This window comes from Nansenia antarctica (assembly GCF_963989245.1).
Source record: "Nansenia antarctica genome assembly, chromosome: 4".
In the NCBI taxonomy this organism is placed as follows: Eukaryota; Metazoa; Chordata; class Actinopteri; order Argentiniformes; family Microstomatidae; genus Nansenia; species Nansenia antarctica.
Window position 1 is genome coordinate 71,161,098 of NC_137689.1, and position 27,703 is coordinate 71,188,800.

General features: G+C 42.6%; 1 protein-coding gene across 1 annotated transcript; it reads right to left on the reverse strand.

The window, feature by feature from the left end:
* Positions 1 to 19,629: 19,629 nt before the first annotated feature.
* Positions 19,630 to 27,197, reverse strand: ftsj1 (FtsJ RNA 2'-O-methyltransferase 1). The gene is made up of 11 exons (XM_080528196.1): positions 27,163 to 27,197; positions 25,545 to 25,697; positions 25,200 to 25,269; positions 24,783 to 24,912; positions 24,443 to 24,521; positions 23,604 to 23,656; positions 23,403 to 23,456; positions 23,088 to 23,190; positions 22,574 to 22,657; positions 20,342 to 20,445; positions 19,630 to 20,011 (listed from the first exon to the last, which is right to left on the reverse strand). Exons 2-11 carry the CDS (start codon positions 25,663 to 25,665, stop codon positions 19,793 to 19,795), a joined length of 1,017 nt encoding a protein of 338 aa, XP_080384322.1. The 5' UTR covers positions 25,666 to 25,697; positions 27,163 to 27,197; the 3' UTR covers positions 19,630 to 19,792.
* Positions 27,198 to 27,703: the final 506 nt, after the last annotated feature.

Sequence of the window (27,703 nt, forward strand, 5' to 3'; positions counted from 1 at the left end):
AATCTAATCTAATCTAATCTAATCTAATCTAATCTAATCTAATCTAATCTAATCTAATCTGTGCCCTCCATCATCTTCACAATGTGTTGTCTCTCCAGCTCACTGGCTCCATCGGCTGGATTTACACATGTACTGCCACCAATCATTGATTCATGACATTCACTTTGGAACTGTAAAGGCTTCTTTAGTAAAATGTGAGACAACATGTTTCAAGTATTTGTTGAAGTTTGATCTAATGTCTACTGTATGTCATAAAATAATAATTTTTTGTTTTATTTTTTCATTTCTTTCTTTCTTTCTTTCTTCCTCTCTTCTTCTTCTTCTTCTTCTTCTTCTTCTTTTCATTATGTTTGTGTTCAACAAGTATCCTGCCTGGTAATTATAATTATATGATTATGTACCTCGCTCGGTGTCTGTGTCATTTGTTGCAAAACATAAAATCCAACTAAAATCAATATCATCTGCAGAAGCCATTAGAGATCATTGTGTTGGATATCAGCTTGATCTCTTGACCAATATAGAGATCATCTGTTTATGTTTATGGAGCTGAATGGACTATGATAGGCAGTCTGGCCCATCATACCTGCCAACATTCTCGTCCAACTGTTGATTTTGAATTTAAATGATTTTAATTTACAAATGAATAAACTAAACTAAACTAAGTGCTTTATTAAGCTATGTCCACAAAAGCTGTATTTCTTAACTGCAAGATACATTTCCACAGAGAAACCGAACACAGAGGACACAAACATTATAGCGCTGTTATAAACTTGCTTTAATGCAGCTGTCAAATACGTTACAGATTAAATTCAGAAAAAATGCATTATGTATGCTATAAAACATAGATTATTACATGCATGCTACATATTCTACAATAAATGAAATTCAAGAAAAGTTACAAAAACAATATGTTCATGTATAAAATGCTTAAAATCATGAAGTCATGAAGCCTCTTCACATCAGATATCCAGCCTAGAAAGAGGTTCAATTTCAGAACGTGGGTGAACAGTACAATCCCCAACAAGAATCTCAGGATTTGTTAGTTTAGCATTCATGGCCTTCATAGACATGTCCCTGTAAGAAGGACTTTAAACAACATGCACTTCATGTGAGCGTTACAGATGTTCTTAAATAACAAGAAGAAGTTGATGGAGATATAGTACATCCACAAGGGTTGGGTAGGAAAGCAAAGGTACAGCTGATCATAAACATCTCTCCAGCACATCTCTCCAAACAAAGTAACAATTGGAGTCGTAACAATAAGAGAAGCACCTTGGAGTTGGTAAATGGACTGACTTATAGAGCGTCTTATTCCAAAGCACTTTACAACAGCCTCTCATTCACCCATTCACACACACATTCACACACACACATTCACACACGGCGGAAAGCTGGGCCGGCGTGCTCATTGGGAGAAATCTGGGGTTCCGTGTCTTGCCCGCGGACACCTCGACATGAGGCCAGCCAGGCTTTTAGCCACTGATCTGCCGACCTTGCGATCATTAGACAGCGGCTGTACCTACTGCGCCACAGCCGCCCCATGTTGGTACCAGAGACGACACAGAGCATAGTCAACCAGCAGGATGATGATGTAGGACCCAGCACGCAGACAGAGGGAGAGGGGGGACTGTGAGGAGGACTCTGGAAGGGAGAAGGACATTATCAATATACAAACATTATCAACATAGAAACATTATCAACATAGAAACTTTATCAACATAGAAACATTATCAGATACACATTATCAACATATACACATTATCAACATACAAATATTATCAACATACAAACATTATCAACATACAAACATTATCAACATACAAACATTATCAACATAGAAACATTATCAACATACAAACATTATCAACATAGAAACATTATCAACATACAAACATTATCAACATATAAACATTATCAATATACAAACATTATCAACATATAAACATCATCAACATACAAACTTTATCAACATATAAACATTATCAAGATAGAAAAAAAGTGACGAGGCTCCTATTGACATGCAAATCAAGCCTCACAATGAAGCAACATTTTAATGACAACGTCCTCTACGTCCTTTTCTACTACAGAACTGCTCATCACGATGAGCACAAGAGGTTGAAGATGTTACGTGCGCAGGGATATTATTGTTCAACTGGTATCATGCAGTGCTCATTTGCTATCATGTTTATTATCATCATACACTGGAAATGTAAAACCATCTTAATGTTACTCACCTTCACCTTGAGCAGTTGCGTTTGTTGTGATGTCACTGGATGCTGGTAAGGAACTGGTGGCTTCAGTAGAACTGGAAACTGAAATAAATGATCAAGATGTTCAGTAGAAGAACTCATACTTTTATTGATCCCTGAGGGGGATTTTGCACACACACACTCCTGACCCTGAGACAGCACACACACACACACCCCTGACCCTGAGACAGCACACACACACACCCCCCCGACCCTGAGACAGCACACACACAGCACACTCCAAGACAGACAAACAGAGCTCTGAGCTCTGGGCACAGGGTCAGCCCCCGTCAGGCAGCCCTGGAGCAGTTATGTGCCTTGCTCAAGGACACAACAGCAGTGGTAGTAGGATACTACTACCTTAGATATGATGCCAGCAACCCTCCAGTCACCAGTTCACATCCGGCTCCCTCCTGAGGTGGGAATCAAATCACCAACCTACCGGCTGGCCGGCCTCTCTAACCTCCAGGCTCCCTGCCTCCCCAGTAGCACTGTATGTGTATTACTTACATATCAGCATTGAAAGATAGTTTTAGCCATATGGTAGACAGTCATGTTAGATCACATAGAAAGTAATGGGACTGCAACTCACCATCGCCTAGGGTGATTCTGTGGGGTTCACTGGATCCTGATATAACAGATTCTTCACCCTGAATCTCCAGCTTCACAGCACAGGTGATGACCACTGCAGTGCTGCTCCTCTTCCTCAGCTCCTCTCTGGTCACTCTCACCCCACAGCCCTTGTCTTTGTAGCGTTGTGCTTTAAATAGGGGTTCACCATTATTCAGGTAAAAGTAACACGAGGTGCCAAGCTTGGCCTCACACCGAAGGGTGTAGTAATCTCTCCCAGTGTGCACCTGGATCTTCGGTTCTCCAATTCTCGGATCTGTTGGTGTTTGATTTGACAGTGTTTCATATTGTCTATTATAAAGATACAAGTGAAACAAGTGTTCTCTGGCCAGCACAAAGTGAACAAGAGCAGCTGTGGACTGAAACTGTTACTTACCACCTACTTTAAGTCTTTGACGTTCACTACGTAGTGAGGTTTGAATGTTTCCTCCTATCTCCTGGAGAATAGCACAGCTGAGATCTACTTCATTCTTGTTCCACGTTTTGATCTCTTTCCAATACAATTTGATTTGACAAGCACCACCGCTAATAGCTGTCGTCTTAAACGGGTTGAGGTCCTGGTCCTTGTAGAAATGGCATGCTGCGCCTTTTGTGGACTCACAGCGTACAGCAACAGGCGTAGCTACATTTATGTACGGAGTGGATAATACCATTTTTGGTGTAGGGAGTCGGACATCTGTGTAGAGTTAAAGAGACAACCTATTAAAACTGGAATCGCATAAGAGATAGACATTATTTGATTCAGTGTATCTTAATTTATTATAGAACGACTTATTTGTTTCCCGCTTTGGGTGTGTTTACCTGACCACTTTCATTACCTTTTTAATCCAAAAAACCATGTAGGCCTACCCTAAATTGGCATGTTTGACATTTCATGGACAAATCATCCCAACTTCTCTGAAAGAGTCAATTCTCAATTACTTAAAGTTTCAGATCATTCTGGCATGATATTTCAAACATGTTAATTTAGAGTGATAAATAATTAATTATTAAATTAATTTAATTTAGAGTGCATTGATTTCCATTGTTTTTTAGTTAGAAAAATTATCATTAGCAGAATTTGTTAGACCATGTATAGACAAGCCAAAGAATGAATTCAACTCTACTGACTATTGACAAGGTAAGAAAACAAACATGACATTTTGTAATTTGGTGAAATATCTCCTTTATATACGATAAGTAAATTGAACTGAAAAAAACGTATTGACAAATTGGTGGAGGTGCACAGTAGTAAGAACTGTAACAGTCACTTACCCCTTATACGAAGCCGCTCAGTGTCACTACGATTTGAAAGGATGGGTTCCCCATCTAGCCCCATCTTCTGCACAATGACACAGCTAAGATCCACCTCCACCTTGTTCCACTTTTTGAACTCAAACCAAAACAATGTGGTTGTACAAGAACTGTTGTTAATAACGGTCCTTATTGGGTTGGTTTCCTGGTCTCTGTAGAAATGACACCCAATGTGTTCCTTGGACTCACAGTGTATTCTGACAGGTGTAAGTACATTGATGTAGCCTGGGGATAACACGATGTTTGGACTGGGGACAGCATCTGTGTAGAGTTAAAAAGAGAATGAATTCAAATGTAAATGCTAAGTGATAGTAAAGCCTTAACGTAGAAGGTATTCATAGCTTGTGAGGACTATCATTGATTAGATTAGACTCACTTTATTGTCATTACATAGTACAAGAAAATGCAATGAAATGATTGTGCGTCTAACCAGAAGTGCAACAAATAGCAATTATATTGCAGTGATAAGTAGCAGTATTTACAGAAGTATTTACAGCAATCTATACAGTAAAGGGCAGGTGGTAGAGTGATGTGCAATGTCATACAATGGTGTCTGGATGTGTAGTGGTATATATAAATTGAGATTATATACAATGTGCAATTTTACAGGCTATGACACATATGATACATATATGATAATTGCAATGACGCCTTTCTTGCAACTAAAAAGACAATATTAATTAATCTGGAAAAATTAAATCACACATTGGTGGGACTGTATAGGAGTTATAGTAATAATAATATATAAGATGTATGTATCATATAGTTAGCAATATCGTGGATGAAATATGGAAACTAAAGTAAAACATTATTTCACAGCTGGTCTGACATTCTCCATAGCGTACCTGTACAAACTTCTTTGATTGTGATACCAGTAAAAACTGTAAAACAAAATGACATTTCAATGACAATGAGCATTTCAAGGACTTTCTTATTACTAAAACATATAAGATAGATCAGTTTAAGGGTCAATTGGTTAAAAGAACAGACGATTAGATACTCACAAATAAGCAGAAAATAAGATGGAGACATTTCTCCAAACTCTGGTGTCAAGGTGAACACCTCAGATGGATTGTGAAGTGAGGAATCTGATCTGCAGTCAGGACACTGGATGACCCAGAGAAGATACAGAAACACTGCCAGGTCCCAAGTGACGCCGAAGTAAATGTATTTTGCAACGTAACCTCAAGATTGCATATTGACTGCAGTCACTCCCCATCTTCCGCCGTAGACTGAAGACCCATCTCTTCAGACTACACCTTAACTGTCACTCCTGAGACCTCTTCATCCCATCTACCCCCCTGTACAGTTTCTCTACTGTAAATAATAATAAATAATAAAAAAACAACTATTTAAATTTTTTTCAAAACAGTTTTTTTCAACTTCTAGCAACCCTGGCCCGAGCATAGATTACTTTTATTGTAATAATTTATAATTTTAATAATTTTGCCATTTAGCAGACGCTTGTATCCAAAGCGACTTACAATTACGAATTACAGGGACATTCCCCCTGGAGTAACTGAGGGCTAAGTGCCTTACCCAAGGGCACACTAGTAGTGGTGTGGCTTCAGGCGGGATTTGAACTCACAACCTTCCGATCCCAAGTCCAACTCACTATCCACTAGACCACCACTACCCCACTAGTAATGACTGATGAATACATGATTCACTTACTTAGACAAATATATTTGTTAATAATAATAATAATAATAATAATAATAATAAGTTAAATATAGTCAAAGTCAGCTTTATTGTCAATCCAATATATGTACAGACATACAGAGGGCTGAAATTGCGTTTCCCTCTCATCCACGGTGCATAGCTAACAAAAACAATCAATAACAATATAATACGACAATATAAAAAAAATACTATATGTACAAAAATACTAGATAAAAGATTTGAAATGTGCGGTACAATGCACAGGGGTGGAATACAATATGAACAATGATAATAGTGCAATAGTGGTAATTGGCTCAGTATAATAGAGTAAAGTCAAAGTGGCTAAAGTACAGGTATGCTTGTATGTATGTATGCATGAAGTGAGATTGTTCTTAGTCCGGAATCAGTGGGGGCAGGGTAGGGGGGGGCGGGGAGAGAGTTCAGCTTCCTAACAGTGGGGGCAGAGTAGGGGGGCGGAGTAGGGGGCAGTGGGCGCAGAGTAGGGGGCAGAGTAGGGGGCAGAGTAGGGGGCAGAGTAGGGGGCAGAGTAGGGGGCAGTGGGCGCAGAGTAGGGGGCAGAGTAGGGGGCAGTGGGGGCAGAGTAGGGGGCAGAGTAGGGGGCAGAGTAGGGGGCAGTGGGGGCAGAGTAGGGGGCAGAGTAGGGGGCAGAGTAGGGGGCAGTGGGGGCAGAGTAGGGGGCAGAGTAGGGGGCAGAGTAGGGGGCAGTGTAGGGGGCAGAGTAGGGGGCAGAGTAGGGGGCAGAGTAGGGGGCAGTGGGGGCAGAGTAGGGGGCAGAGTAGGGGGCAGAGTAGGGGGCAGTGGGGGCAGAGTAGGGGGCAGAGTAGGGGGCAGAGTAGGGGGCAGAGTAGGGGGCAGAGTAGGGGGCAGAGTAGGGGGCAGAGTAGGGGGCAGAGTAGGGGGCAGAGTAGGGGGCAGAGTAGGGGGGCAGAGTAGGGGGGCAGAGTAGGGGGCAGTGGGGGCAGAGTAGGGGGCAGTGGGGGCAGAGTAGGGGGCAGTGGGGGCAGAGTAGGGGGCAGTGGGGGCAGAGTAGGGGGCAGAGTAGGGGGCAGTGGGGGCAGAGTAGGGGGCAGAGTAGGGGGGGGGGAGAGTTCAGCTTCCTGACAGCCTGGTAGATAAAGCTATCCCTCAGCCTGCTAGTTGCCCGGAGGCTCCTCAGTCTTCTCCCTAATAATAATAATAATAATAAGAAGAAGAAGAAGAAGAAGAAGAAAAATAATAGCCTATGGCTATTATTGTATATTTGTTTATTGAAAATGTTAATGGTCTTTCAGCATTATTACAGGTTCTGTAATGAAAACTGTTTTCATTCAAAACTATAACTTTGCTCTTACAATATAAAACATGAATGTTGAATCATTTCAAAATGCCATACATTTATATTATATTTTTTCTAATATATATTCATATTCATATTCATTTCATCAGATTCTTCAGACAGTGCTGTTACTTCACAGATTTCATCATGTTTGAGTCATGTTTCAAACTCCAGAAAGATATCTGCTCAAAATAACACAATTGGTCATTCCCTTTGTGATCTGTAAGCCTCTGTTTGGTAAGCAGAATATGCAATATAGAATACTACACAAAAAATATATAGTTTAATCTCTTCTTGTCATGTTTGTGAGTGTTGTGAGGTAATGCCTAAGGCCAGTGTGTTTAGGGAGGCCCACCTGTCACAGTCTAATGGCAGACGTACTGTGCACATCTAGCCCTAGCTCGTAACCACGGTGACATTATAATAATAAATAATAATAATACATTTTATTTATAAAATCATAGTCATCATTCCACGCCTCAGCCAAGAGGCGACCATTTTGTGACAAGCTATTGACAAATATAAACACAGCGACATAGGCTGATCCGTGCTGAATGCCCTTGTGGTTGGCCTGTGTCTATTCCACCATCTTGGTTTCTCGTCTCTGTAAACAGTGAAGCGTGTGTGTGAACTATCAGGACTCCTGCTGTGGTTGCTTCAGTGTGACCACCTTACTAGAAGCTCAGCTACAACAGTGTAGATACACACGTTGCAGGACTTCTGTAGATTCTGATCACTGACGCCACAAACTAGTGGTTAGAGAAGCCCGCTCCAAGAAAAATATTGTTTATGTGTCATTACAGTAAATACAAGTATACAATGCAACAAAATGCCTGAGGCAGAGCAGCTCTACAACATTAATCAACATAAGACACACACACACACACACACACACACACACACACACAGTGTAGCAGTATTACTATCATCACTCCATCACACATATTTTAGCTCCACCTGCTCGGACCAGACCTGCAACGGTACCAGACATTGCTTGGTCAGTAAAGGGATATCCTACTATCGTGATACCCTGTTTCTTCTTTCATATCTCAACATCATCAAGGAGTGGACGAAAAAGAGATTAGGTGTCTCCTCATTTGCCTGAGAGGGAAAATGTTGGTTTTTTTCAGTCCCACTCATATTTTTCATTTTATTGGACAGATAAAGTGAAGACAGACAGGAAAGTAAGGAGAAGAAGAGAGAGAGGGCATGACTCAAAGCCTTGCTGACATGGGCACTGTTGACCGTGGTGCTAGACCACCGGACCACCCCAGGCCGGCAACTTTTCTAATGTGGATACAGTAGTATGGGCTTAACGAAATAGAGAAACAAAGAACAAAGGATATGAGAATGTTACAGTTCAAGTGTATGTTATTTAATTCATTCAATAAACATAACAACAGCACAGGATATCACAGAATTGTACGTGTTAAAACACATATGCAACCGTATGTTCGATAAATCATACCTGTTCATTCACGATTTATTATAATTATTTATTATTCACATAAAATATTAGGCATAATGTGTCACAAATCAAAATGCCCTGCACAGTACACACAATCACATGTTTACGGACCAGAAAGAGCTTAGAGGTCTGACAGGAACAGAATAGCCTACAGGAACTCCAGAGTGCAGAGTATGACAGGAACAGAACAGACTACAGGAACTCCAGAGTGCAGAGTATGTCAATAAAGAAGCTCTTTGAGAGCAGGAAGCCCATAGCATGGTGGAAGAAGCTACTGTAAGGTAGAGGACTTCATCCTATAGTATAGCTGAACCATGAAGGCACTCTGTCTGCTCCTACCTGGCAACAGCTCCTACCTGGCAACAGCTCCTACCTGGCAACAGCAGAATCACAGCACAGTCCATGTACTGTATGAGAACAAAACACATAATATGTGATATTATAGACACACACACACACACACACACACACACACACACACACACACACACACACACACACACACACACACATACATATATACAGATTATATAAGGCACTTATATAAGTAAAATATTACTATTGGACACAGTATTACTTGGTTTAGTTATCTCCTTTAAGAAATATTGCATTTCTATTACTATAATACATCTCACAGAGCATCAGGACGTACAGGGGATGTTATTATTATTAACAACCATAATAATAATAATATCTTAATTTGTTACAAAGTGCAACAAAACAAATTCAACAGTATTCATCTTTACAATTTCCACATATTTAACCTCTTCTTATCCACCTAATTTTTCTGGTTTTCTGCTCGAAATGACATGCCCACAGTGAATATAGAATATCTCCACAATCACAAGGGCCTTCATAATAATATTGTTATCAAATGAAAGCTAACACCTGTGGGGTGGCTGTAGAAGTGTCAGAATCAAAATCTATGTTACTGTGTCAGAGCAAATAGAGCTAGAACATTATAAAACATCTCAAATTCAGTCTCCGCCTAAAAAAAAAACAGCTTTTACAGTGAATAATCACCGTGGAAACCTGATAACCAAGCCCAAATCATCTAGGAATCAGTACTCCAGGGTCTTATTAGTACTTGTGCCAAAGTTGATGCTAGTAATGTGAGCAAATGCAACTTTGTACCTGTTTTAGTACAGGTATGTTTAGGCGGACACCTATATGTTTAGGCCATTTGGAGATATTTTGGCACCATCTTTGACCTTTGACCTTTCTCATGTATCAGATTTTATTTTATTTTTTTATTTTTTTGGGGTTGGCCGACCAATGGTATGGAAATTTGGCGTTGAAACCGGGCATGACACATTCTCCAGTTGGAGAAAACTGGATGTAACATGCAAAATTGTGAAAAAAATGTGATATCGATGAAGAGAATTGATCGAGGTAAACTCTTTATATCACTTCGGATGCCCATCTGGGTCCATGGATAAGAAGAGGTTTTTAACTGTTAACAATCACACAGGTTTGTATGTTTGTAGCTTGTTAACGTTCATTATGGATTGCTCATTGGTTGAAGAATTGTTCTCACTTCAAAAGCACTCTAATGTACAAACCACAAAAACACAAGAAGGGAAGGAGCTGGTTTACATAAATAAAGGCTATGTACACTATCCACTATACTATACTGTACAGATAGACGACTAGGGTTGTCATATTGCACATAGTGTTATTGCACATTCATTTAAAGTGTCGCAGTTTGCAGGCTTGAAATTTACATATTTGTGCCTCAGCACTACACCTGATTTTTTCAGTCCAGCAGGTGCCATCAATCCGTCCAGACTGTCCAGGGCCCAGAACCTAGGTCTTTGCTGTGTTCAGGGCCTGGATGGCCCTGGGGTAGAAGCTGTTCTTCAGTCTGTTTGTCCTTGCGGCCATGGTCCTGTACCGCCTTTTCGAGGGCAGCCGGGTAAAGTGTTCGTACCCAGGGTGGGTTGGGTCCCTGGAGATCTTGGAGGCCTTCCTGAGACAGCGTGTGTTGTACAGCTCTTCCAGAGAGGGGAGGGGGGCGCCGGTGATCTTCTGGGCTGTTCTCACGACTCTCTGTAGCGCATTTCTCTCCGCGGTTGTGCAGCTGGAGAACCAGTTGCAGATGCCGTAGGTGAGGATGCTCTCCACTGCGCCGCGGTAGAAGGTCACCAGTATCTCCTGCTTGCTGTGTTCCTTCCTGAGGACTCTCAGGATGTAGAGCCGCTGTTGTGCCTTCTTGATGGTGGCTGTTGTGTTGTCCTTCCAGGACAGGTCATCCTGCATGTGCACCCCCAGGAATCGGAGGGTTGAGACTCTCTCCACTCTCTCTCCGTCGATGAGCAGGGGCTGGATCTCTGACTTTTTCCTCCTGAAGTCTACGATGATTTCCTGGGTCTTTGACTTGTTCAGCAGCAGGTTGTTAACCTTGCACAGCTTGCTCAGTTGCTCTACCTCATCCCTGTACGCCGCCTCGTCCCCCCCCGAGATGCAGCCCACCACGGTGGTGTCGTCTGCAAACTTTACGATGGAGTTGCTGGGGTGGACGGGGGTGAAGTCGTAGGTGTAGAGGTTGTAGAGGATGGGGCTTAGCACGCAGCCCTGGGGGGACCCAGTGCTGAGTCTGAGGGCTGTGGAGGTGTGGGGGCCCACCCGCACCCTCTGGGGGCGGTCGGTCAGGAAGTGCTTGATCCATGCACATATAGAGTGTGATAGACCCAGGTCTAGTAGTTTGGTCACTAGCCTGTCTGGAAGGATGGTGTTGAAGGCGGAGCTGAAGTCCACAAAGAGCAGTCTCGCGTAGCTGTTTCCCCTCTCCAGGTGGGATAGAGTGGCGTGGAGAGTCGTCGCGATGGCGTCCTCTGTGGACCTGTGGGCTCTGTAGGCGAACTGGTATGGATCCAGGTTGGGCGGGAGGCGTGTGAGTATGTGGGCCCGGACTAGTTTTTCGAAGCACTTCATGATGATTGGTGTGAGTGCCACCGGGCGGTAGTCGTTTAGGCAGCTCACCGTGCTTTTCTTCGGGACTGGGATGATAGTTGAGGTTTTCAGGCAGGGTGGGATGGTGGCCTGGGACAGGGACTGGTTGAAGATGTTGGTGAAAACCCCGGCCAGCTGGTCGGCGCAGTCCCTCAGCACCCGTCCCAGGACGCCATCCGGCCCGAGGCTTTCCTGGGGTCCACCGCCTTCAGCACGCGTCTCACTTCATGCTCTGTGAGGGTGAGGCTGCTGAGAGCTGGAGAGAGTGGTGTTTGTGTTGTGGTTACCTCCGTTCGCCCCTCGTCGAACCGGGCGTAGAAGGAGTTCAGCTTTTCCGCCAGCAGGGGGTCGTCCTCTGCGGCTGTGAGCCTGTTGGCTCTGAAGTTTGTCATGTGCTGAACCCCCTGCCACATCCGCCTGGAGTCGTTGCTCAGGAAGCATTCCTCAATCTTCTCTCTGTGGTCTGCCTTGGCCTCTTTGATGCCGCGCTTTAGGTTAGCCCTGGTGGTGCTGTACAGCGGTGTGCCCTTCCCTGCGAAGAAGGCGTTGTCCCTCTCGTTGATCAGTTTTTGGACCTTCCCAGTCATCCATGGCTTCGTGTTGGGGTAGACCCGGACCCGTTTGTCCACGGTGACTGAGTTGGTGCAGTTCACTATGTGGTTCAGAACCGACGACGTGAACTGTTCCAGGTCCTCATGCTCATATTCCTGCCATGGGGTGTCATTTAGGCAGATCTGCAGTGGAGCGGACCCTTCTGGCCAGGTTCTGACAGTCTTAGTGGTGATGGGAGCACTTTTCCCCATGGTAGTGTATGCTGGGATCAGGAGGATTGACACATGGTCAGACATGCCTAGATGAAGTAAGAGTCATGACATTTAATTTGAAACATCGCGAAAGTGTTGAGTAGACTCAGAGAGAGAGAAAGACTTGTTTACACAGTTCTAATGTATTTGTATTTATATATTTTTAAACTGCAATTTCCACACTTCTACCACCCCCTACTACCACCCCCCACTACCACACGAACATGTTCTGTTAATTCACAGGCTGATGAAACCATTTCCTGTCCATGTGTTCCAGATAGTCAGATGTGTGGGACAAGACTGTCGCTAAAACCATGGAGCTGAGGTGAGGGAGAAGTGTGTGTGTGTGTGTGTGTGTGTTTTAACTCATAGAGTGAGTTATCTACATTTGTATTATAGCTCATATCAGCATAAATGCATGTGTGTGTGTGTGTGTGTGTGTGTGCCTGTCGCTGTGCCTGTGCCTGTGCATGTGCGTAAGCACGTGTTGAGTCAGAAATTGAAGGCCTGTCTTTTGTTTCAGCACTGGCCAATCAGGATGCAGCTCCTCTGCCCCCAGCTGTGTATCCATGAAGAGTGATCGGTCAATGGAACTGTCATGAATGAATGACGTCACAGTCGCCACCTGGTCCTGAACGTTCGAACGATTATCAAACGATCAGCAAGAGCGTTCTAAACGATTTACCTAACATGGTAAAATGATTAAGCAGAGTTTTATAAAGCCACGGATAGGGTTTGATCCCCTGATCTTCGGTTTAGAAGACTAACACATTTACCACTTGGCCACCTCCATCTCAGAAAGCTCACATACTCAATACTCTATCCCTATGGCAACCCCTGTACGACCTCATTGTATGTAACAGCACATCCTTGTGACACCATATCAAGTTGTAACATGTGTTGAAAGCTTTTTATGGTACTACATCAGTGGAGGCGCGTACACGTGTTTGATACCATAACTCATTCCATTGCTGGCATTACAATGAGCTTGTCCTCTGAGTTCTACCTCCACCAGCCTCCCCTGTCCAACATGTTAATGGAGTCTAGGATCTCCTCTCAGCAGACTGTAGAAATCTGTGAGTCTCCTGGAGGCTTCATAGCAGGCCAGCAGTACTTTAGGGTCAATGATTGGGCGAAAAAGCCCACAAAGTTGCCCCCTTATTTGCCTGAGTGTAAATACTTCTTGTTGGAGTAGTTAACTTTCCTAACATGGATACAGTATATGAGCATTACTTCTCTATCAGAAATAGAACACAATGTGGGTGTTACAATTATTTAATTCTATAAACATAATTCCATTTCATAAAATGCACAGGACATCACAGAATTTTACGCGCTAAAATACATGCAGTATGTGTGAATAGTATGTACAATAAATCATCTGCACGTTAATTCACATTTCTAATCACCATAAGCATTAAGCATATCCTTTGACATTGGTCACATGTTAAAGAGATAGTTCACAAAATCACATTGTGGGGAGCATGCAGCGTTTGGCCTGTAGAGGGAGCTACAGGACTGTGGTGGAGAGTGGACGATGGACTGATTGAAGACTGGTGTCAATCATGTCATCCACTCTCCACCACAGTCCTGTAGCTCCCTCTACAGGCCAGACCCCGCATGCTCCTCATGCACACATTGGTTCCTTCCTGAAAGGAGTCATTTGACTTGAAGTACACACTTCAATTAACACTTTGGTTCTGTTCATCTGGATTAGGGTTAGTCAGTAATTGTTAAGTGATAAAATATGCCAACCCAAATCTTCCAAAATGTAATCTGAAATGACTCCATGACTTCATTTAAATGATTTTGAGATCATTTGCATATGACTTCTTTTTTTTTTTAAAGAAGAAAAAAAAGGCTAATTTAAGGTACATTGACTATTGTTTTTTGGTTGAAATGTTAGCTACTGTCAGTGCCAAAATAAACAGAACTCAAGTGTGGATTGAAGTCTATCCTTGTCCGAAGACTCCTTTCAGGGGAAGGAACAAGGTGAGCTATCTCTTTAACTCATTCAGTGCCACGGGTAAATAAAGTCGCCCAAACTGTTAACATTCTAGAATGCTAAGGGGAGACTTTATTCACCAAAAATGCATTGATTATTATGCTTCATTTTGTAGCCAATCAAAGTATTGTTGCTAGGTAAATACCAGATACAACACTTGGGGCCGGTTTCACAGACAAGGCTTAAGCCTAATCCTAGACTAAAAAACATCTTCAATGGAGATTTTACATTGAAAGTGTGATTTAGTCCAGGACTAGGCTTAAGCCTTGTCTCTGAAACCGGCCCTTGGAGTTTTCCGGAACACTTTGGCAGTTGGTGAGTTAAAGACTCTTACATATTACAGTTACATTTTACATTTATTCAGCAGACGCCTTTATCCAAAGCGACTTACAACAAATACATTTGTCCAAGTAAGTGAATCATCTATTCATCAGTCATCATAAGAAAAACAAATCGATGCTAGTGCCAGATTATCTAATGACAAGTTGATGTTGCTTACATAATTATATAAGTGGCCCAGAAAGACCACACAACCAGTCTGAAAGGACCAAGTGTTTTTATAGACTACTAGGAAGTGGCCACAGAGAGACAGATATGAAGAAGCTTCATGAGAGGAGGAAGTCCAGGGAGGCAGGAGTTCTCTTCTCAGTTGAACCAGTGACTATTGCCAAACTTGATCTTCAACTAGGGTCCCGTAACTGTATGAGAGAACAAGCCACATATAGGCCTACCACAAGGCACTTTGAATAGTGAGCAAACAGTTAAATATGTCAAACACTATTAGAAATGCAAGAGGGTGAATAGAAACACTACAATGGTCCAGTCCTCACCTCATCAGGCCAGGTTCAGGCTACCATACAAAGTTTTCATCTGTTCCAAATTAGAGGAATTAGAAGAATGGTGTTAAAGTTGTAAATAAAGAAAGGGAAAGTCAATCGAATTTTAGTTCGCTGTCATACTCACAGAGTGGGTTTTGCGCCACACATCCGTTGTCTCTGTCAAGAAAGGCAGTTCTGTACCAGAAAAGGAATCCAGGAATCAGGAATTCAAAGAAACCGTATCAAAACATTATGCATGAGCATCTAGGCTAAGCCAACGGTAGGAAAATAGACCTCTTACCTTCTGTACTGAGAACACTCGTTGTGACGACCTTGAAGAATAAAAGCATTGGTTTTACATTTGAAATAGTATAGCTACTACAAAATTGCTAGCCTTTGGTACACAACAATAATTGGATAATCAGTATGTGACAGCACGCACCACGTTTGCGACTGTAGAGGAGATACAGTGCACTGGCAGATCCCAGCAGGAGAACGAGGAGAGAGACACCAACCCCCACACAAAATGTGATGGAGGACCATGAGGACTCTTGAACAACAAAAAGAAAATGTTTTAATGTTACTGAGATTAAGATTAGATACACCTGTACATTTAGTGACGGAACCGTTCACTGTAACCGTGACAGGTTGTTGGACCAGTGAGTCTCAATGCAAAGAGCACTTTTCTCACCAGGTGTGACTGTTGGTGAGGAACCGCCGGCTCTTGAGGTACTTGTGACTGCAAGCAAAAACATAAACCAATCAAATAATACTGTGTTCATATTTAACTGTTTGCTCACTATTCAAAGTGCCTTGTGGTAGACCTATTATGTGGTGTGTTCTCTCATACAGTTACGGGACCCTAGTTGAAGATCAAGTTTGGCAATAGTCACTGGTTCAACTGAGAAGAGAACTCCTGCCTCCCTGGACTTCCTCCTCTCATGAAGCTTCTTCATATCTGCCTCTCTGTGTGACCACTTCCTAGTAGTCTAAAAAACATGTGTTCCTTTCAGACTGGTTCTAAGACAAGAGGCGTTCCATGAATGCTGATCAGATTTCCAGAGAGAATTTACGAACGCAGCCAAAGACACCCCTTAGCGTTCTAGAATGTTAACAGTTTGGGGCGACTTCATTCGTCCTCGGCCCTGACGCTAACTAACACTTGAATGAATGGTCTTTATTGTCATTGCTATAGTACAGGTACCAAACAACGACATTTGGGAGGGGGGGCTCCCCTGGTGCTAGGAAAGAAAAAAAAACAAGAAAAAAACAAGAAGGGAAAGGAGCTGGTTTACATAAATAAAGGCTATGTACACTATCCACTATACTATACTGTACAGATAAAACACTGTGCTGTACTCTATGCTATGCTATACCTATTCTAACATTTCCTATTTCTCTGCAACCTTATGTACCCTAGGGTTGTCATATTGCACATAGTGTTATTGCACATTCATTTAAAGTGTCGCAGTTTGCAGGCTTGAAATGTACACATTTGTGCCTCAGCACTGCACCTGATTTTTCAATCCAGCAGCTGCCATCAATCCGTCCAGATTGTCCAGGGCCCAGAACCTAGGTCTTTGCTGTGTTCAGGGCCTGGATGGCCCTGGGGTAGAACCTGAGCTTCAACCAAACCGTTCACTGTAACCGTGACAGGTTGTTGTACCAGTCTCAATGCAAAGAGCACTTTTCTCACCAGGTGCGACTGTTGAACCGTTGGCTCCTGAGGTACTTATGACTGCAAACAAAAACATAAACCACGAGTCAGTAACACAGTAATAGCCAGATAGATGAATGTCATGTTTAGACAGGGACAGGAAATGATTTCTGTCCTCACCGTCTGTGATTCTAAAGGGTTCACTGTGTTGTGAGCTCTCCCCCGACAGCTCCACGGTACAGGTGATGACGATCTCTCCCGTCCTGCCCCTCCTCCTCATCTCCGTCAACAGCGTCTCTTCGGACACTCTCATCACACAGACGTTGTCTTTGTAGGGTCGCTTTCTCAGGGGAATGTCGTCGTTGTTCACGTAAAAGTAGCACCAGGTGCCTTGCTTGGCCTGACACCGTAGAGTGAAGTAACCGCCTGTCTTATCCACGTGGATCTTAGCTTTGCCGACTACATCTGGTGGTAAACATATAAAGAATAAAAAGTGATGTGTTTAAAAATATGTTGTTGTTTTTTAGTTTTTTTTTTTTCCATAAATTGAATTGAGTGCTATTTTAAGTAAAGTAATGTACATTGTCACTCACCGATCATCAATTTTTGAATGTTACTGCGCTTCGAACTGACGACTTTACCATCTTCTTTCTGTGAAACAACACAGCTAAGATCTACCTCAGTCTTGTTCCACTTTTTGACCTCAACCCAAAACATTTTGAACTGACAAACATAACTGTCAGTGATCAGTGTCCTTAGTGGCTCGGGGTCCTGGTCTCTGTAGAACTGGCATTCTGATGTTGAGGCTCCTGGTGACTTTGAGTCCAGTGGCTGTGAGACACAGCGGAGGACGACTGGTGTAGCTACACTGATGGACCCCGGGACTAACATAATGGTGGGGACGGCATCTGTTCATAGTGAGAGAGAGAAACGGTGAGAAGTTGAAGTCAGAAAACAGTTATTCAGATTCAGATTCAGAGGCATGTGATAAGAGCTACCCGTTTCCCTACTTTCAACTAAAACTAAAGATGATTCTACTAAGGGACAGAAGAAGTGTTTCTCCTGTTTAAAAAAAATAAAATGCACTACGTATAGTGGTACTAAACTGTATCAGCGAAAAATATAATTTTACTCAATTAAGTGTTGTTTGAAATATTAGTACAGTGTTGTGAAATGGGCCTACTCAAAAACAAATCCAATGTTAATGTTCTTTTACACAATTATACAGGATACAATGTAATGAAATGCCCCTGGGTAAGCAACTCCTCAACAATACAACAATCAAGCAGTATCAATATCAGTTTGTAGTGCAATGTCACAATAATAACCACAACATGAGGAAACAATAATACTAGCAAACATTCTGTACATACCTTCACAACGACTTTCTTTAACTGCGAAACCAACCATATCTAAGAGAGGATTATTTATGTTTTTTAAATAAGGCAGAAGAAAAGATTACAGTAAATCGTGACGTTAGAATTATAAGGTTCTATCTCCATTTTTGGTCAAAATTTAGTTTTTGACATAATCTGATCCATTAGGTGTTTATTAATGCCTGTGTGGTGTTATTTTTTACGTTTTTAGTTAGTAATTAATAAAATACAAAGGTTCCATCTCATAAAACATAATGGAATGTAAAAACTTTGACGCTCAATATCTCTGAACTGCCCTAAACGGAGATAGAACCTTATAACTCTAAACTCACGAAATGACAGTCAATTATGTCAAGCTAAAGTAAATATTGAATACTCACAAATAACTAGGAGATAATGTAGAGACATAGCGGTCCGTTTTTTGCTGCCAATGAAAGAGTAAACTGCTGATCTGAGGTCAGGTCACACAGACCACTCTGGTCTCACAGTAGAAAATGACCTCCTCTTCCGCCACCAGATGATATCTCTGTCCACACACAGCTCCATAAGCTGCACTTATCTTTCATTGGTTTCAGTGTGTTCCACTATTCATTTTTAAACAAAAGCAAAAACACAACGCAATACCTTCAACATCACATTAAAGTACAAAGTAAAACACTGATCGTCCTTCAGCTGTATGGAAATATGTTGTTTCTATACTTTAGTGTTTCTGCATATTTAATTCAAGCCCTTGAGGTTTCCGATGGGCTGTTCTGTTCAGACATTGTCTACTATTTCTGAGTACATCATTGTCTCTAAAAATAATGTAATGTGTGTGAACCACCAGAAGTGTTACATAGCTGTTCACATTCATCAACCCCACTATAGACACACCATCTATATATGAGACAGCCATAGAGCATACGCCTGTCTGTTACACCTACTTTCTCCTCTGGTCCCTCTAGATTAGATTAGATTAAACTTTACTGTCATTGACAGCACAAGTACTAACACAACGAAACGCAGGTCGCCATCCAACCAGATGCAAATAGTGCATAGTGCAAAAGCCATGAATGTATGGACAGTATACGGTATTACAATGTGTAGGCTATAAGTAAATGAATATAAAGTCAGTGTACGTGCAATGAATATCGATATCTAACCAACCGCTTTGAGGAACAATTGACTATTACAAACATGAAGTTAACTCACTAACTGCCAAATAATTCCAGATCACTCACCACCTAGAGTGCCATGTGTTTTACCTGGTGTTTACCTAGCAACAGTACTTTGATCGGCCACAAAATTAAGCGTCATGATTTAAGCACACTGCATAATGTATTATGGGCTTTATTTCAATTGTAAAACAGAACTACATACAAAGCAATAAATGCAGACACAGTACATTTTATTAATTTCAGGCATAACAAAAATGACAGATTTAAAAACATTCAATGTTAATTGAATTTCATAAAACTATTTATTCCATGAATCATAATAGGTATTTCTCCATCTGAATTTGTCAGTCTTTGTTGGATTAAATTGGTCCGTGCTGTATGAAATGTCAATTAGTCACGTTGTCTACGTGTGACGTGGACTCGGCTGTGTTACCCGCCTGATGGCCTGAAAGTTCCATAGAGGAGAGGGCTTCGTCCAATGGCAGGGAGGGGGAGTCCTCCTTAGCCAGCAGGTTGTTCTTGCGCAGGTGACAGGCCTGTTGGTAGGGGGGGCGAATGGGCGGCTGGGTGGGGGGCGTGTACTTGTACTCCTTACTGGAATCCAGCTGTGGAGAAAAGTTCAAGTGTCAGCCGATGGGGACAGAGCAGTGTTTCCATATGAAGTGACAGGAGTGAATAGCTGGAGAGAGTATCTAAGACTGCACTACGACTGCGAGGGATCCAGTATATACTGTATATATTTTGTATTTAACCTTTATTTTAGCAGGGAGTCCCATTGAGACCAAGGTGTCTTTTACAAGGGCACCCTGCATACACACAAGTTTACAATCACACATCCGAAATTACAACATAAGAAAACACATTCAAGAAAAACAACCACGGTATATGGGTGTGTGTGTGTGTGTGTGTGGAGTGGGTGTGTGTGTCAGGGGCACCTGGAGCGGATAGGTCTGGTCCGAATCAAAGGCACTCAGGTCGCCACAGGCCAGGAAGGGAACGATGACCCGGTTTGGTCCCTCCAGCTGGTTGAAGTCCACATCTGAGACACAGACAGACAGACAACCTGAGTAATCCACGGAGGAACCCAGTGTAACCTCAATAACATCTGAAGGTGAACCCCTAATAAGAGACAAGGTTACAGTACACACATTTGGGGTACACCTGGGGCCGGTTGCATAAAGATAGATTAAGACTGGTCTAAGCCTTAAGGCCAATGCACACAGCGTGCGATTTTGTCGCACGACAACATTCGATTCTCAATTCACACCAATGAATGAATGAATGTGAATGGAGAATCGAATGTTGTCGTGCGACCATATCGCATCGCACGCCGTGTGCATTGTCTCATTGGGTCTCAAACAATGGAATCGAATTGGCGGTGTGACAAAATCGCACGCCGTGTGCATTGGCCTTTAGACTAGTCTTATATTCTCAGGTTAGACCTGAGTCTAATTAAGACTGCCTGTTGCATAAAAAATAAGACTGACTTATTTTGAGGTTAGAACGCTAGTCCCCCCCCCCTGGCTAAGCTTGACTTAAGAGCTGTGTTGCAATAGGAACGAGTCAGGGCTAGTAGCTAGCTAACACTGTAACTCCAGTGCGGTGAACTACTTTACTGGTTAAAACTGCTAAGCAGTATACCTTTCTTTTTTTTTAACCCTTTTTCAGATTTTTATCCCCTTTTCACCCAATTTGGTAGCCAATTTAACCCAACTTAGCATCCAATTATCCCCTGCCTATTGCGAAGGATCCGCCGCCCGACCCCGTGGCCGGCAGTCCCAGAGGAGGCCGCCAGGCAGACTAGGCTGACTGGCTCCTCGAGCCCAGTACCGTTACTCCAGCACCAGACGGGGGCGGTGTTGCGCGACGGATCCTAGTCCAGAAATACTCCTATCCCACCCTCGGAAGCGGCCGGCCAATATGCCGCTTTCCGTGTGCCTCGGCCATATCTGGATCTGGCGAGCCGGGATACGAACCCCGGCCCCGGTGGGCAGCATGCACTAGCGGCCAGTGCTTAGACCGCTACACCACCGCGGGGCACCTTTCTACACATTATATTCCTCCAATATACATACGTTTTCAGCAGAAGAAAATTGAGTTTATCTCTCATATCTTCCGCCGCTAGGTGTAGCTGTTTCGGCCGTCATGTTTTTCTTCTTCTGTCAAGTGTCTTATTTTACCTAGAATGCATTGTGTGACAGGCTATCTAAGTCAGGCTTACTTTAGTCACTCATAGGTGAGCTTTATGCAACAGGAAAATGTTAGAGTCTATAGCACGACTGACTTAAAGTGAGATCTAAGTCTAAAGGGCTCTGCACACAGCGTGCGATTTCTGTTGCACGTCAACGTTCCATTTTGAAGTTTGAATGGAAGTCTATGAGAACATCGCATTTACCCACACACGGCCCCGATTTTAATCGCACGGCGAACATTCGATTCCATTCATTTTGAATGGGACAAAGCACACGGCGTGCGAGTTTTGTCGCACTGCTTTGTCCCATTCAAAATGAATGGAATCGAATGTTCGCCGTGCGATTAAAATCGGGGCCGTGTGCGGGTAAATGCGATGCTCTCATAGACTTCCATTCAAACTTCAAAATGGAACGTTGACGTGCAACAGAAATCGCACGCTGTGTGCAGAGCCCTTAAGACTGGGTCCATCTTTATGCAACCGGCCACTGGTCTCTTCCTCCTCAGACCTCACGCTCCTAACACCCTACATTACTGTTATGTCATTATTAACATTTTTTTTAAATGTTTTTAATTTTCCTATCTCTAGCACTGTGACTGCCGATGCCACCAGTTCTTATCGAAGGTTTTATAACGATGACTGTGACGATGTATATAGTTGATTCACTTCCATAGCCTACATAGCCTTTATTTATGTAAACCAGCTCCTTACCTTCTTGTGATTTTATGCTTTTTCTAAAATGTTTTTTTTTTCTTTCCCTTTCCTAACACCAGGGGAGCCTCCCCTCCTAAATTTCGTTGTTTGGTACCTGTACTGTAGCAATGACAAATAAAGTCCATTCCCATTCCCATTCCCATTCCCATAGACAAATGTACTTATTGTAAGCCGCTTTGGAAAGAAAGCGTGTGCTGAATGACTTAACTTCAAATGAAATTAAACAAATAACATGAAGGAAGACAGCGCTGTGGTGAGCTACCGTATGAGTGATCCAGGAGGGGGTTGGACATGTTGGCCACGTATCCTTCAGGAGGAGAGTAATTCTGACACACCACAAACGCCTCTGTAGGAGAGAGAGAGAGAGAGAGAGAGAGAGAGAGAGAGAGAGAGAGAGAGAGAGAGAGAGAGAGAGAGAAGTTACCAGCCTACCGCATGTTTACATTTGTCTTTTTAAAAATATTTTTACCAAACGCTTTTATGTGTTCCCAGGTGAGTGACTTGTGATCAGAGGGGTCTGCCACCTGTTTAACACATTCAGTGCCGAGGTCACTAAATACTTTCTTCACTAAACATCTTTCTAGAGCGAGACGGGTGACTTTATTCACCAAAAATGCTGAAATTATGATGCTTCATTTTGTCGCCATTCAAAGTACTGTTGCTAGGTAAACATCACATAAAACACTTGGCCCTGTAGGTGGTGAGTGTTCCGGAATTCTTTGTCAGTTGGTGACTTAACTCCAGCTTTGTCAGTTGGTCAGTTAACTGCAGCTCACCTATGCTGGAGTTCCTGCTGCTCCGGGGTTTGGCGCAGGTCACACCACTGAAGAAGATCTTCAGCTGGGAGTAGAGGAGCGTCACGTCCTTCCCCCGGAATATCTGAGCGGGAACCACAGGAGAGAGAACCACAGGAGAGAGAACCACAGGAGAGAGAACCCACGGCCTCACGTCACTCCCACAAACATAGACAACAGACGAATGACTCAAACTGGGGTTAAAATGGCCCCTCTTCCACAGTTCACAACTACAGTCTCATGTGAACAGGAACTACAGTAGCCAGCTCAAATCACCTCCTCCAGCTTACTGCCTACCTTTGCAACAAACGTTCCTCCAGGTTTCAGGACGTGAGTGGTGATATTTAGGGCCTGTCAGGGGAGAGACCGTTCATACATCAGGGAGAGGTGAAAAATACATTACATTTACATTTCAGACATTTAGCGGACGCCTTTATCCAAAACGACTTGCAGTACAACAAACATGACACATGACAAGAAAGTAGTCCACACACTCACAGCCAACAGCAGCTGAGCTTGGATGTACTCATCCACATCATGGAGTCCTGTCACTATGGAGACATAACACACAAAGACCAATTACAGATAGATATAGGCGATTACACTGCAAACACAATAAGCCAAAACAGTGATGAGCCAAAACATTACGACCACCTAGCCTAATATGCTATAATACAGCTTTCGTTTCCCTCACGCATTGATGAGCCTTGCGTGCCCAACACCCTGTCGCCGGTTTGTGGACCAATGTTGGTAGGTACTCATCACTCCTGACCGGGAGCGGCCCACAAGCCTTGGCGTTTCAGAGATGCTCTGACCCAGTCGTCTGGCCATAACAATCTAGCCCTTGTCAAAGTCGCTCAAGCCGTTTTTCCTGCATCCTACACATCCAATTCAAGAACTGACTGTTCACTTGCTGTAATAATATATCCCCCCCACTTGACATGTGCCATTGTAACAAGATAATCAATGTTATTTACTTCATCTGTCAGTGGTTATAATGTTTCGGCTCATCGGTGTAAGTGACGCACAATGTACAGTATGTTTCTTGTCCTAAAAGCGATTGATTGAAATGTACGTAACCAAATGTAAGATGTACATTTACATACTGGCATTTAGCAGACACCTTTATCCAAAGCGACTTACAACAAATATATTTGACTAAGTAAGTGAGTCATCTGTCCACCAGTCATCTAAAACATGACCCAAATGTAATCAGAAAGTAATCTATGCTGGGGCCAGGGGCAGTCGTAATGCTAGAAGAACGAAGGGAATTATTATAATTTATTAATTTATTTTGTCACAAGCCACAGTGCAGCAAGGGGAGAAAAGACGCTCACCATCAGGTGCTCCATCACACACTACAAGGTCGGCGGGCTGGCCCTCAAAATGCCTGATCATCTCCTGGGCGGTGGATATCTAAAAGCAAGAGAGATATCTTTAACCTCACGGATGATATTCATAGAGAAAGTGTTTATGTCTAGAATCCATCACACTATGGCTAGATTCCAAACCAAACACTTATCCCGTTCCCTCTGCCCTTGGCGATGACTTGCACATCCTTTTCTGAAGGGTTTTGGGATTCAGCCAACGCTACAACCAATTCGGGGAGAATGTCCCCCTCCCAGAGCGGAGAGCGTGAGCCATCCGCCGCTGGTAGAAAAGACGTGCCCTTGTTACCTTGGTGATGTCCCCTTGAATCTGTGTCACTCCTGGGAGAGGAGCCATCGCCTGCAGGTCGACCGCCACGATCTTCACCTCCTCACTCCTTTCTTCCTCATTCTTCTCCTCTTTCTTCTGTTCTTTCCCTCTATCAAGTCAGTCACGGGGGGGGGGGGGGGAACTGTATAAATGTTTGTGTACACATACTATTTATAAACATGCCATACATTCCGATGCCAAGCGAGTTGCATGTACTACTCTGAGAGGATTCTCTCTCTCTCTCTTTTCGAGTTGCAAAACAAATCAAAGCCTGTTTCCAGCTATCCTGTTTGTTGTGTAGTGAAAGTTGTAATGGTAGTAAAAAGAGAGAAACCTCCCGTAGCGTTTCAGCTGCCTGACTACAGCCTACCACGCTGGCAGGGGCAGGACACCCACCTGAGCTTACGGCTGAGGACCTGACTCCAGCTGCCCGGTGCCGCACAAAGGTCCACCGCCCTCTTCACACCTGAGGGAGAGAGGGAGAGGGAGAGAGGGAGAGATGGAGAGAGGGAGATGGAGAGAGGGAGAGAGAGACAGAAAGAGGGAGATGGAGATAGGGAGACAGAGAGAGGGAGACAGAAAGAGGGAGACAGAAAGAGGGAGACAGGAGAGGGAGATGGAGAGAGGGAGAGAGGGAGACGGAGAGAGGGAGACGGAGAGAAAGAGAGCGACAGCTGTCATACTACTGTGAGCCATTTCCACAGCCATAAGCACAAAAACCATAAACTAGGACAGTCTTACCAGTGAACAGGTCAAACTCCTCATCTAGCTGCAACAGTTTGAAGGCGCTGCGAGCCCTCCAGCCCTCCTCCTTGGCCAAACGGTAGTAGATGTCCCGCTTGTCTTTGGAGGAGCGACCCATCTTCCACCACCAGCACCACCCAGAGAGCTGAACTGAGAACAGTTACATGTCACAAAGGGCTGTTATCACATTGTTCCATCTATAAATGTATACATTCTGATTCTATATTTATATCTAAATGTATACATTCTGATTCTAGATTCATATCTAAATGTATACATTCTGATTCTAGATTCATATCTAAATGTATACATTCTGATTCTAGATTTATATCTAAATGTATACATTCTGATTCTAGATGTATATCTAAATGTATAGTACAGGCCAACAATTTGGACACACCTTCTCATTCAATGTGTTTCCTTTATTTTCATGACTATTTACATTGTAGATTCTCACTGAAGGCATCAAAACTATGAATGAACACATGTGGAATGATGTACTTAACAAAAAAGTGTGAAATAACTCTAAATATGTCTTATATTTTAGATTCCTCAATGTAGCCACCCTTTGCTTTTTTGTTGTTAATAAAACAAAACAAAATGTGTTAATAAAATATATAATAATAATATTATATATATATATAATAACATATTATTATTAACACATATTATATTAAATATTATTATTATATATTTTATTAACAACAAAAAAGCAAAGGGTGGCTACTTTGAGGAATCTAAAATATAAGACATATTTAGAGTTATTTCACACTTTTTTGTTAAATACATAATTCCTATGTGTTCATTCATAGTTTTGATGCCTTCAGTGAGAATCTACAATGTACCAAATAGTCATGAAAATAAAGGAAACGCATTAAATGAGAAGGTGTGTCCAAACTTTTGGCCTGTACTGTATACATTCTGATTCTAGATTCATATCTAAATGTATACATTTTGATTCTAGAGTCATATCTAAATGTATACTTGATTCTGATTCTAGATTCATATCTAAATGTATACATTCTGATTCTAGATTCCTATCTAAATGTATACATTCTGATTCTAGATTCATATCTAAATGTATACATTCTGATACTAGATTCATATCTAAATGTATACATTCTGATTCTAGGCTCATATCTAAATGTATACATTCTGATTCTAGATTCATATCTAAATGTATACATTCTGATTCTAGATTCATATCTAAATGTTTCCATTCTGATTCTAGATTAATATCTAAATGTATACATTCTTATTCTAGATTCATATCTAAATGTATACATTCTGATTCTAGATTCATATCTGAATGTATACATTCTGATTCTAGATTCATAAATGTATACATTCTGATTCTAGACTCATATATAACATATCCATCCTGCACACACACTTCATTCAGCAGATCATGTTGGCTGGGCTAGCGAGCTAGCAGAGTGAGCTAGCAGAGTGAGCTAGCCGACTGAACCAGTGTACAGCGGCCAGCCTGTTAAACTGACTGTTTATCCAACTGAGAAAACTGAGAAATGTGTTCGCGTTCAACCGATCACAGACAAATGATCTAATTCAGTACTTGTAAGGAGTAAACAGACTTGATCGCATGGACACTACTCACTTCACTATGAGGGAGCTCTGCACCGTGGGTCGTGGTCACGTGTTCTGTGTTGACGTCTACTGTCAGGACCCCTACAAGGCAGTCGTCCTTGTAGCGCCTGTACACAATTGAGAATACTGTCTAATGCCTTTCCCCTTTTTTCCTGCCTGTTATTCACCATTGTAGCTATTGGCTGAGAAACACAACTTCATATGTGCATTTTATGTATTCAGTGAGCATTCCAAAGCTTCCATGATGCAAGAGGTGCTGATCAAAAGTGAGCCCTCACAAAATCATTAATGGATTTACAAAACATGAGCATGCCTACTGAATGAATAAACAAATGACTGGATGGATGGGGCCAGTGCTTATCATCCTAAGTAGATACTCAGACGCATACTCATCCTAAGTATAAGTCTATGCTATCATACTGTATCATTACCGTAAGCACCCCTAAATGCTAAGGACACTCAGAGCTCTAGGTGGCAGTACAATCAATGGTGAGAGAGCATAGTCATAATCCCAGTTCTCAGCTGGACCACTCACATCACGATGCACCAAC